Source organism: Anolis carolinensis, chromosome 2 (genome assembly GCF_035594765.1).
Source record: "Anolis carolinensis isolate JA03-04 chromosome 2, rAnoCar3.1.pri, whole genome shotgun sequence".
NCBI lineage: Eukaryota > Metazoa > Chordata > Lepidosauria > Squamata > Dactyloidae > Anolis > Anolis carolinensis.
Genome location: NC_085842.1, coordinates 259815418 through 259828277, shown reverse-complemented (window position 1 = coordinate 259828277; position 12860 = coordinate 259815418). Strand labels below are relative to the sequence as shown.

Below are 12860 nucleotides of genomic sequence, written 5' to 3'. Positions count from 1 at the left end.
CTATAACTGCAACAACCTGCATGAATAAGTCGCTGTCTTACTGCTTTCAAAATTATCTTAAGAAATTTGCATGAGTAACTTGTGGGTGGAGGGAGAGAAGAATTTTGTACTGTTTATCCTCTATCATCCCCGATTCTTTTCAGCAGATGTCATCTGTTTTGCAATCTTGTCATCTTCTTTGAGACATCCTTCCTCAGCTTCAGCGAAAGTGAGGAATGAAGGGGGAAATGAAAAGAGGGCTGTGACAGTTCTGAAAGGTTTCTCTTGACAAAAAATGAATTATTAAAAGGATTCTTTTAATGCAGTGATGGAGTAAACAAACATTACAGAACAAGCTGAACACAAATTAATTGGCAAGGGAAATATATGTAAATGCCGTCTCTGGATTGCAACACCATGGTGAACTTTAAACATTCTGCACCCTTCTCTGCCTTGGTTCAAACAATATTATATTTCATTTGAGTCATTGTTATATATCCTAGCAGAGACAGGCTATTATTGTTGACCTGAATCATATAAGAGAGATACATATCTGTAAGCCCTGTAGTTATGCTGCTATGCAGTGAATCTTGGCCTGATCCCCCAACCCTAAGCCCTATTTACTGGGCAGCAGCTGCAGCCATCTACAAGGGTCTGTACCCCCATCATTCAGGAGGGAGTTCCCACCCCTCATGTGAGCAATCTCCATTGCGACAGCCAGAAGTGAAGTCCTTGACACAACTTTTCCTTGCGTTAGGGATCGCTTGTGTGAAGGATGGGATGGAATCAGCAGCCAATTGCTTGCCAAACAATGGAGACTAGACCCCCATTGATCATGGTGGCTGCTATCTGGTAAGTATGGATTTGAGACTTTTACAATCCCTACATATAGCCCATAAAGTAGAAGTAGGTAGGAACCATGAATATGTAAGTCATTATTGTGTAACTCCAGGTTATGCATTCTAGGTCACGAATAGGATACTAGCTAATATCATTATGGACATTATGCATTTTATGTACTCTTGTCTTCGGTTTCATGTTTGTCATTTATAGACTTTAGATATTACATGATCATCAACTTTATAGCTTTAAATAAAATTTATTTTTTCTAACGCCTATGTCTGCATCTATCATATCTTGATTAAACCTGTTCTTAAATTGCATATAAGCAAACTAATGAATATCTTAGCCTTCCTTAAGAATTACTTCTCTTGATTTTAATTTCCAACAATGTTGTTCAAAATCATCACAATCATCTTCATCAAGTAACCATTCCCAATTTTAACTCACCCCAATAAACCATTTTTCCTTATATGGAATGTGTTTGGATAATTGTAAACTCATATGACAACCAAGTAGAACTTGCTGCCATTACTTTCCTCCAAATATTTTCATAGTTATTCCTGCTGTCTCATCTGCTGCTTCTTTCCCTTAGTCATATCAGGCCATCATTCTCTTCAAGCAGGACTTGCTTGTGTTTTCTTTTGGAAACTCTAATAAAAAGAGCATTAAAACTTTTCATGATTCTAACAACACATTTACAAAGTCACTCCTCAACAGTGCTACAATCCAAACTGTTCAAATTTATGAAATCCTGGAGTGCTCAGTTTAGGAAGTGGACAGTTATAGTATGGAATGATGGTGTAAAAACCAACATGGTACCTTAAGGGGTTTTGTCCCAGAATCTCCTGTAGATACTCAAATCTATGGATGTTCAAATACCCTTCTATACAATGGATTAGTTAAAAAAAAAAGGTAAAGGTTTCCCCCTGACATTAAGTCTAGTCGTGTCTAACTCTGGGGGTTGGTGCTCACCTCCATTACTAAGCTGAAGAGCCGGCTTTCTCTGTAGACACCTCCAAGGTCATGTGGCCAGCCTGACTGCATGGAGCGCTGTTACCTTCCCATTGGAGTGGTACCTATTGATCTACTCACATTTGCATGTTTTCAAACTGCTAGGTTGGCAAAAGCTGGGGCTAACAGCAGGAGCTCATCCCGCTCCCTGGATTTGAACCATCAATCTTTTGGTCAGCAAGTTCAGCACCTCAGCTGTTTAACCCACTGTGCCACCGGAGGCTCCTTAGTAAAATAGTGTTTCTTATATAAAATGGCAAAATCAAGGTTTGCATTGTGGCTTTTGTTTTTTGGTTGGAGTACTTGGATGATGGAATCTTTGGGTATAGAAGCCATGGATATAGAGATCCAACTGTAGGTTTACAGGCACACAAGATAACATCAAGAGATGCCAACCCTGGAGAGAGGCAATAAATCTTTTACAGTTAAGGAAGGACAGTGCATGTTGTTCAGTAGTCACAGAATGCTGACTGACTATGAGTGAAGCAAAATGGATAAATAAGGAATGTGCAGAATGAAATGGTGTCTTTTGAAAGTGGTCATGGCAGGCTGGATCCTTGAAAAGGAGCACTGTGTACAGAAAACATTTTGCTATAGGTTTCACTTGTTCTAAAGTATATACAGTACACTCCCTCCTGTAAAAGTCTCCAAACCAAAGCTGATTCAACATGAATTGATTGTGTTACTGAAACCAGGGATGGCTGCACAGTCAATGTGGTCCTCCTCCCCTGTGGAGATCAAGCAGTAGAAATATAGCCAAAGAAATCTCCCAAGAACAAAATGTGCAAGGTAGCAGACTTCACAAAGTAGCGGAGGGGTAGGGGACTGTGTGCTAAAGTTGATGAGAAGCATGCCAGGTTTGATCACCAGACTTATTTATTTTCTATTAACCACCATCCTGAATTATATTGCTTTTTCCCATTTAAGTCTTCTAATGAGTGGATGCAGCCTGGAGGTCATTGATTATAATGAATATTCCAACTGGCAAATACAAGAACTCTAATCAGCATCAAAAAGGGAAACTACTGACAGCAGTCAATATAGCATAAAAGGGTATATGGCATTGCAAAAGGTATTGAATGCTTTCTTCTTTTGGAAAGATATATAGGGAATGCCCTGTTCTTTCTTTCTTTCTTTTTGGTACTCTTTTTGAATGTTAATGATTTGTGAAGATGGTTGCAGAGAGCTGCTAGCTGGCTTGCTTCTACTCACTGAAACAGAAGCTGCTGAGGAGTTGCTGAGGCAGAACTGAAATCATGGTTTAACTCAAAAGGAATGACAAGAGTTTCAGCTAATGATCTTCAGAGAACAAGCAGCTACAATGACGTTTCTGCCTCGAAAAACAGAAACAGAATTCATGTAAGACTTGAAGCTTCATACAGAGCTCGAGGGGGATGCTTCGTTTCTTTATGACATGGAAGCGTGATGCTCCAAAGAATGGAAATGAAACTACCTGTAACTGCTGCTTTGTAGGGTGTGGGCAAAGTTTTCTCTGGACCAGATAAAGGTATTTTCATGATAACAACTAAACTTCCCTATTACTTGTTTCTGTATATATGAATAATTTACATTTTGTCAATTACATGTGAATTATTAAAGCAATAGTGATAAGATTTGGTAAGATTAGAGAGAGGAGTAGCTTTTAAAATCCATCTGATCTATGTTCAAGCTTAGAGCCATATGATGATGTGAGGTTTTAGAGTATATTGTTAATGTATATATTGTTTATGTATGTTTATGTACAAAGTTAGAAAAGCTGCATGTTTTTACCTTTTGTGATTAACGTCTTCATATAATCCAGGAGAGCCAGGAAAATCAATCTTAAAAAATTGTCTTGCTTCAAATTATTTGATGTTCAATTTGTTACTGAAAGTGTGGCTATTACAGCTGGAGTGTGCTTATTTGTGAAGAAATTTACATCTGAGAAAACATATAGCATTAGGTGAAGCATAAAATAAAATTGAATGCTGCTTGTGTAAAATCAGGTAAGATATTTGGACTTGAAAAACAATAGACATTGAAAAGGGAATATTTTAAAAGAAAAATTATAGTTGGGATACACTTTTTCTACAGTACAATATATTCAAGTAATAACTATTTATATGACACTGAAATATATAGTGCATTGTGAGATATTTCTTTAAAAGTTGAATGCTATATTGGAATTATTCTTCAGTTTGTAAAATTATAAACAATATATTAATGATAGATTAAGAAAGTCCTGATTTTACCAGTCAGACTTTCCTAACTCTGAAGTGTCTCCATAAGTAGACTTTCACAAGGAATATTCACATGTATTTATTTATTTTTACCCATACTTTGTACCATATAATCACCAGGTTTTGATTATCTATGCTTCATAATCAGGAGTTGAAAAGAAAAAGGTGCATAGCTAAATATGACAAATTCCATACTTATAGTTCTGGGACTTATTGGGTGAGATTTGAGATGAATATCCTGCCACTACAAATATAATTGATATAATTTGCAGTATTTTATATAGAGCCGAAATTTGGAAGCACCGGTACTGAGTTTTAAAACTTTGTTTTCTATCTTGTCTTGACAAATGCCAGTGCTTGCAAAACAGAACGGTGCCATACAGCCAAAAAGTATTACACTCTATGTGGTTTACTTGCTAGTAGACACCGAGACAAGTGTTGAAATGGGGAAAATATAAGCAAAGGAATAGAGTGCTCATCTGAATTGTTAAAAATGACCGCTAATGTACCACCTCAAGTTTGTTGAATTTAACTCTCATTAAAATAAAAGGGAATGGCCTTTAAGAATTAACAAGCATGTCAATAGATGCAGGCCCTTAAAATAATCATGGGTGTGAATTCGTTTGGTGTAAAAAGCCAGGAGGCATGAACTATTATGGATGCATGGTTCAGGTGTATGGTTACCAAACTCTTTTCCTTATAACGGGAGCTGACCAAGTTTCATCATTTATTTACGGTGTTGTACAATTTATTTGTGTTGTCCACAGCTTCTTTTCCAGTCAACCAGAAAAAGAAACCTTGATTTTCTTCTTGGGAGAAAAACTAATTAGAGAAAGAGGACTACTTGTGTTCACTTGACAGAATATACCATGGTTTAGCAGCACAATGTATACCCTACAAACTAGGCTTCCTGCAGATACCTAGCTTACCTTGTAAAATGAAGTCAACCCATAGATTCTAGATTTAGGGTCCTTCTACACTGTCATATAATCCAGAATATCAAGGCAGATAATCCACATTATCTGCTTTTTACTGGATTACCTGAGTCTACATTGCCATATAATCCAGTTCAAAGCAGATAATCTGGATTTTATACAGCTGTGTGGAAGTCATGCTGAGATAAAGCCATTGTACATAACTTGGAAAGTTACTTTTAAGAAGATACATACAGTGACCTATTGAAAGTCATTCCTAACTGGGCTGTGCTGGGATGATGTTCTGCCCATTTACGAATGGTTTCAGCACGCCATTGTATTAATTTGCCTTAAGAACGAAGTCTCCTTATTTTACTCAGTGGTCTTGAAGTAGTTGAGGCCCCTTCTACATTGCCATATAAAATGCAGATTATTTGCTTTGAATTGGATTATATTGCAATGTAGACTCAGATAATCCAGTTCAAAGCAGACAATGTGGATTATCTGCTTTGGTAATCTGGATTATATGGCGGTGTAGAAAGGGCCTGAGGTCAACGAAGAGACTTCAGGAAGGAATGTGTGTTTTTGAAATCATGGGTACCAGCTGCATGTGTCCAGTATGGGTGGCATTTGTACTGTATCGTATTCTCATAATTTCTTGGAAAATGGCCTGAGGTTTGCAGTCAATGACTAGTGAACTGGCACCAGTCTGCAGACCAAAACTTCAAGTAGCAGTGCTCCAAAGACCTCATGTCTGTATTTAGGGGCAGTGTTGGGATCTTAGCTTCTCCTCTAATGGCCTTAGTTGTGGCAGCTGGTAGCTGGAGGATATCTCACCTGAAGCTAAATCAGGCATGATAGATTTTTTAAAAAATGTTTTTTTTTTATTATGTTTGCTTCCAATTCCTCCATAGCAACATTTTATTTGCTCAATAAGCCTGAGAAGTAGGTTTAATTCATAAAAAACAATATGACCAAAGTAACTCAGCAAGTTCCAGGGCAGCCCCAAACAAATTGCCCAACCACTATATCATACAAGATGTTAAACTCACCAAGTATGTGGCTCAGAATGTTATTGTGTCACCATAAAACATTGGCTCAGCTCTTTTAAAAGGGAACCATATACAATACACATTTTTAATATAACTTAGAACACACACACAAAGCAAATTTCAGTTCAATGTGCCACTTTCTTTATGGCTGAAATGGGTTGATGTCATCCTTATAGTGAAATTGAATTATAGGATTTTTCCACTTGTCCCACTTTATTGGACTGAAATATCTCAAAGTATATTAATCTTTTTCAGCTGGCATTTCAATTTTACTGCATGGCAAACTAGTGCTTGAGGAGTTTTTAGTTATATGATTCTACAGGAAAGGAGATTCCACCTGAACATCAGGAAGAACTTCCTCACAGTGAGGGCTGTCCGGCAGTGGAACTCTCTTTCCCGGACTGTGGTGGAGGCTCCTTCTTTGGAGGCTTTTAAGCAGAGGCTGGATGGCCATCTGTCGGGGGTGCTTTGAATGAGATTTCCTGCTTTTCGGCAGGGGGTTGGACTGGATGGTCCATGAAGTCTCTTCCAACTCTATGATTCTATGATTCCATTTTATAGTTAATTGTAAGTAAATGGGGGAATGTGTTTTTAAAGGATGGTCTCAAATCTAAATAAATAGACACATGTATGCACACATATACACACAGTGACAAACAGTACAGGAGTATACAGGTAAATAACTGAGGGCTCATTTTTCAAAGCATTTTATAAACTAAGAAAGGCCAAACTGCTATACAAAGCATACAAAACATTTCTGTCACTTTCATTCTCTTATAAACCACCTGTGGAAAATATATATCCCAATGACACTGCTGTAATTCACCATTGCATTTCCCATGATAAAAAACAGAAAAAAAGGGGGGGGGGGAGAGGAGAAAATGAACAAACATAAAGTATGCCCTGATCCTTGGCTACATTAGGTATCAGTGTTGGTGACCATTAACACTACTAGGCTTCCTTTGTTTTCACTAAATTGGTCCAAAGACACAACTCAATTGATTGCTCAATACTAGTCAATTTTTACACTGTGATTCATAGTTCAGTCAGTAGTAAAACTTAAAAAGGAGGAAGTTATAGCCATAGAAAGGAAGATATTTTCATTTGGTTTGGGCAATTTGTTTTGAATTTGAGTGCTCATTTCTATTCACACTGGCCCTGTAATTTAGATCCTTCATAAAGATGTAAGCTTAATTAAATATTTCATAAAGACTTAAGCGTCATTTCTCTCCAATTTTTCCAACTTTACGTGATGTGTTTTACAACTGCACAGTCACAAAACTATGGTAGACAGCTCCTAATTCTCTCCCAAATTTTCATCAAAGGATTCTTTGAAATGATAGCTGAAGAATGAACTGGTTTCAAGACCAACGATTAAAAACAGAAATGGCAATGGATTTGAATTTGGCCTCTAATTGTGTTTAAAGATTAATATTAACCAGTTTTGTATCTGTCAGGCTGTTTAATTTCAGTTATGTCAATTTCAATCTGCCCTTTCCAAAACATAATTTGCTACATCAATTGATTTACCTTTGTGGGTCTCCTTTCAAGAATCCTGTAATATTAGATGCAGAATAGATATGTTACATCATTACTTTGGACAGAGTTGTTAGCCATGTTGTTCTACTACAACAAACTGAGAAATAGCTCGCTTTGTAAGTGTGGCATGAGTGCAAAACCATTAATGGGCACAATAGTCAGAAAAGTTTGGTCGCTCTTGTGTAGAATTTATTGGAATGCCTCCTGAATTTCTCACACACAGCTATCTACTTGAATGTAGGGCAAAACCATGTCTGCCCGATTTGAAACAGGAAAAGCAGTGAAAATGGATAACGCCACCCCTGTTTTAGATCTCCTCAGTCACGTGTTAGGCTTTCTTTCCCTGTGCTGATGGCATGGTGTCAACCTGGACAGGGAATCAGGATGAACTGGACCTAATCCAGCTGTTCAGATTGCCATGAAATCCTAAGATATTCTAAAGATTGCTGCAAACTCCATAGTATACTCCAATTTTGCCTAAAATTAGGCAAATTGGAGTAAGGTAGGAAAACCTACCTTCAAGATGAGTCCAGGTTTTCCTGTCAGTGTAAGAATCCAGTTTATCATCAGATTGCCCCATTATTTATAAGAATAAACCACAACAACTACTACTAGAATGCAGTCTGTGCATGCAAAACCAGAAAGTGGAAGCACTCTATCCAATAAAATCTTGTTGGGGTTCCCACTTGTAACATTTATTTTTTGCCACTTCCATTTCAGGTAACAATCAGCTTCAAAGTGATGTCTGTCATGGCCTCCATGCACTGAGGATGAAAAGAAGACGACTGAGGGATTACTTTTTTCATCAGTCCTGGAGAATGGATGGGGAGTCCTTCACCACCAACCACTTTCCTCCTGGGAGCATTCGTCCAGAAACTGGCATTACCCTGGAACAAAAAACAACCTTTGTATTTGTGGTCATATTGGTTATTTTCCTTTGCATCCTCATTGTCCGATGTTTCCGCATTCTCTTAGACCCCTACAGGAGTATGCCAACTTCCACTTGGACTGATGGACTTGATGGGTTAGAGAAAGGCCAATTTGATTGTGCCCTGGCTTAAAAAACCAAAGAATTTGCCCCTCTATTTGGAAACCACTCTGGCATATTGAAAATGTTCCTTGTGCACAAACAAAACTATTTTTTAAAAGTACAGGCAGTCCCCAAGTTATGATAGGTTCTGTAGGTTTGTTCTTAAGTTCAATTTGTATCTTAATCAGAACAGGTATATTTTTGTGTAACTCCAGCATATATGCTTGTAAGTCAGATGTTTGTAACTCGGGGATTGCCTGTAGTTAAAGCAACCTCACTGAATTTTTAAAATAGATAAATAGGTAAATCAGATATTTAATTTCAGGAATCACATACTCAATATACACACAGTATATTATACCATACTCTGATTCACAATACCTGGAGACTGAGTTGTACCTATGTGCCTTTTTCTTTATTGTTCACCCTACCCACCCTGCCTTCTCTACAACCTAATAAGCCTTCCATATTTAAAGGCAAATATGTGATTTTTTTCCAATTTGTGTGTGAAGTAATGGTTTTTTTTCTCCAAGCAGTAAAAAAAAGTATTTGAATTTCATTTGCCCCACTTACCAGGAAGGTAAAAAGTTCTCAGTGATGTTAATAAAACAGTGATTGCTTTGAACAATTTCAGTAAAAAAAAAAATGTAACCTGTGATTTTATGATATATTCTTGATTATAAAAGCATAACTGAAAACATAGATATAAATCAGAAGTACAGTAGAGTCTCACTTATCCAACACTCGCTTATCCAACGTTCTGGATTATCCAACGCATTTTTGTAGTCAATGTTTTCAATACATCGTGATATTTTGGTGCTAAACTCGTAAATACAGTAATTACTTCATAGCATTACTGCGTATTGAACTACTTTTTCTGTCAAGTTTATTGTATAACATGATGTTTTTGGTGCTCAATTTGTAAAATCATAACCTAATTTGATGTTTAATAGGCTTCTCCTTAATCCCTCCTTATTATCCAACATATTCGCTTATCCAACGTTCTGCCGGCCCGTTTATGTTGGATAAGTGAGACTCTACTGTAGTATGAAAATAATGTATACTCTACTGCATTTGGTGAGTGGTTGTTGCTTTTAAAATTGAATCTTCAGTAGCAATTTTAAGTGACTTAAGGAGCTTCATCTAAAAAGATACAGGTCCCATATATTCCAACTTTTGGGATTACTGGGAAAGCAGTTCTTTCATTTTGAACCCTGGAGGAGAGGCTGGAGCTGTAACAATGTCAGTGTGGCCTAACAAAATTTCTTGGGCTTCTAGGTGTAAATTGTGTTTCTAAGGTGACCAGTACTGAGCTGACACTGAACAGCTTTTGTCTCCAATGCTTTGCATCTATTACAGCTGGCCTACCTGCATTTGATAATTTTAGGTAATACAAGAAAGTCTACCATATTAAAATCACCTATAGTATGGAACATATAAACCTCATAACCTCTCTTTTTCTTTTAAAATAACTGCAGAGTACATACTTCATTTCAGCAAAGTTCAGCATTTTTCCTACCCTGTTTTCCCCAAAATAAGACCTACCCTGAAAATAAGACATATCATGATTTTTCAGCATTTCTGAGTATGCTCGAAATATAAGCCCGATTTCAAAAATAAGCCCTAGATACAGTTCATTTAAAAAGTAAATTTGGAACAATAAGACTGCCTTTGAAAACAATCTTTTGGAGCAAAAATTAATATAAGACCCTCTCTTATTTTGGGGAAAATAGGGTACATGATTCAGGGGCAACATCAGTAGTGCTGGACCAGGGTTGGCCATGTGGCAGTGGCTGAACTGCTCCTGAGGCACAAGTGAAATATTCTCTGTGGATAAGGTATTATCCCCATGCATACAAACCTTGCCTTTAAATGTATGGTGTAACTGAAGGGAACAGCAACAAAATGATCCAGTGTATAGTGTTTCTGTTTGAGGTTGCCTTGTTTTCCTTGCGAATACTTCATTTACTCTAGGCTTTACTACCCACTGTCCCTGTAGCCAGTGAAGATGGCTACAAGATATTGGAGGGGGGGGGGGTTCCTAAATAAATGGGACTTCTGCAAAGTTTGAGGTTCCTCCAGACTTGCTGGTCCTTTCCTTTGTTTTCCACTGAGCTGACTTTGGCTGCAATCCTGCTGACACATACTACCAGCTGCATTCTCTATTACAGAGAGTGATATGATTCAGAAATATTCCTCTTGGAGACCATCTGTCCTTTTTCACAGAGGAGAGAAAAAGAGTAAAGTTGGAATGAAATATTGTATTGAAATAACTTTTAAAGAAAAAACTATTTCCACTTTCCCATCAGTATGCTTAAACTTAAGGGAAGTTCTATATTTGACCCCAGTAAGCCTTGACAAGCCTGTAAACAATGAGACATGGAGCTTGGAAATCTTGACTCCCTGAAGCTGAATAATTGTTTATGTATGGTGGAGGTTTAAATATATTAAGATATTCAAAATGCAAAATTAATAATGTGAGATTACTGTATTTACCAGTCTAGTGCATTTGTATAAAATCGCTACCTGTTTCTGTTTGTTCCATTTGTATGGTCCCATTTCCATGCCTGTCCGCCGTTTCCGAAACCGGTGCCCATCCAAATGAGCTCTTTCTTTTCACCATCCTAATACACAAATGCATTTGTCCCATTGGTGACAATGGCAGGGCTGCCTAGGCTCCCCTTCCGCTCAGTTTTAGGGCTAGAGGGGTGAACATCACCACACATGGAGGGCATATATTCCACTTTTAGCTCTCCAATTCTTACAAGGATTGGGCCATTCCCCAAATTTTAGGGATTTTTTCCTTTCTATAAATAAAATCTCCTTAAAACATTCCCTCTTTTCCCGCTGGTCTCACCCTCAAACCTCAGGGCTTAAAATACCCATCATTCTGAAATGTTTTACTCTTGATTTGCAGAGGAGACCTAATCTTAAAGGCAGGGGATTAAGGCACCACGGATTCTGAGAGGTCTCCCTCTCGATCAGCACTGGAATTTGGAAGTCCATATGCTTTGTGTATGTTCAAGATGAGAGTATTGTAAATGGCCGTCATGATAAATGGCTTCCTTTGGAGCAAGGATTATTAAAAAAAATATGAATGGTGAGACTTTTTTCTAAAAGCTAATAAATTAATTTGCTGTAAAACATTTAAACTTTTAGGGTCTGTATGTTGTCTGATAGACAGGGACCGATTACTCGGCCACAATCAATGTGGAATATTAAACTTAAAACTTTCCAACTGAATCATACTTTGTCATTAAAACTGCTCAGTTGAGTCTTCCAGGCATCTTGTTTATATTAATACATCCGTAGCATCCATACTAGATGACACAGGAAGACATATTACAGGGTGAGCATTCTTTACTCTGATTTGACCAGAAGTTTTTAGGATTTTTTTTTTCAAATTTGGAACACATGTATAATAAGATATCTTGGAGATAGGACATGAGTCTAAACATGAGATTCATTTGCTTTATATATGCCTTTTACACATGACCTGATGGTAACTTTATATAATATTTTAAATACTTTGAAAATAAATTAATGCATACCTCACACCATATCAGAAATCTCTGTCTCTCTAGATTTGTGTCTCATTTGTTTGCTACTTCAGTTGTATATTAGATGTGAGGCTGGGGAAAGACTGAGAATCTGTGAAATTGTGAGAATCCATGTGTCCTGCAATTTCACAGATTCTTACATCTCTCTCCAGCCTTGCATCTCTCTCTCTAGGCTCCTGGTTCCCAACATGGGGCACATGCCCCACAGGGTGGCATTTTGATTTTTAAGGGAGCAGGGGGATTAGAGAAAGAGTTTTGAACAGGGTTTTTTTTTTTTTTGCATTTCTTATGGTTCTAGGACCCTCATATACAGTATATAAATATATATTGTGACATATACATTTTTAAAATTAAAATCAGAATGTACATAGCAGTCAGCTGGTGACAATAGAGTGGGTGAAAACCCACTAATAGAGAGAAATGGTGAGAGTATAAAGTTAACTAGAGAGTGCAGGACTACTCGTCTCAGCATTCTTTTAACATTGCAAGATATACAAAATATATATAATGTCTTCTTGTTTTGCATACGAATGTAGCAAGAAATCTGTGAAAAAATCCAAAGCAGAATTATTACTTTTGTAGGTAAGTCAACATTTGTGTATGAATTTGTTTTTTAAAAAATGTTATCAGCTGCAAGAAAATTCACATCAGGTGACAGGATATTTTTGCATATTCTCACCAAACACATGCAATAAAGTTGGACACTTAAGTTA

The 12860-nt window shown here is 37.2% G+C and overlaps 1 protein-coding gene across 2 annotated transcripts; it reads left to right on the top strand.

Moving 5' to 3' along the window:
• The first annotated feature begins 251 nt into the window (after nt 1-251).
• ctxn3 (cortexin 3) lies at nt 252-12147 on the top strand. 2 transcript variants are annotated; one of them, XM_008103109.3, is made up of 2 exons: nt 252-831; nt 8278-12147. In XM_008103109.3, exon 2 carries the CDS (start codon nt 8328-8330, stop codon nt 8616-8618), a length of 291 nt encoding a protein of 96 aa, XP_008101316.1. In that variant the 5' UTR covers nt 252-831; nt 8278-8327; the 3' UTR covers nt 8619-12147. The 2 variants fall into 2 exon arrangements, with proteins under 2 accessions (XP_008101316.1, XP_062828200.1); XM_062972130.1 differs by lacking the exon at nt 252-831 and adding an exon at nt 2260-3340.
• The last annotated feature ends 713 nt before the right edge of the window (nt 12148-12860 follow it).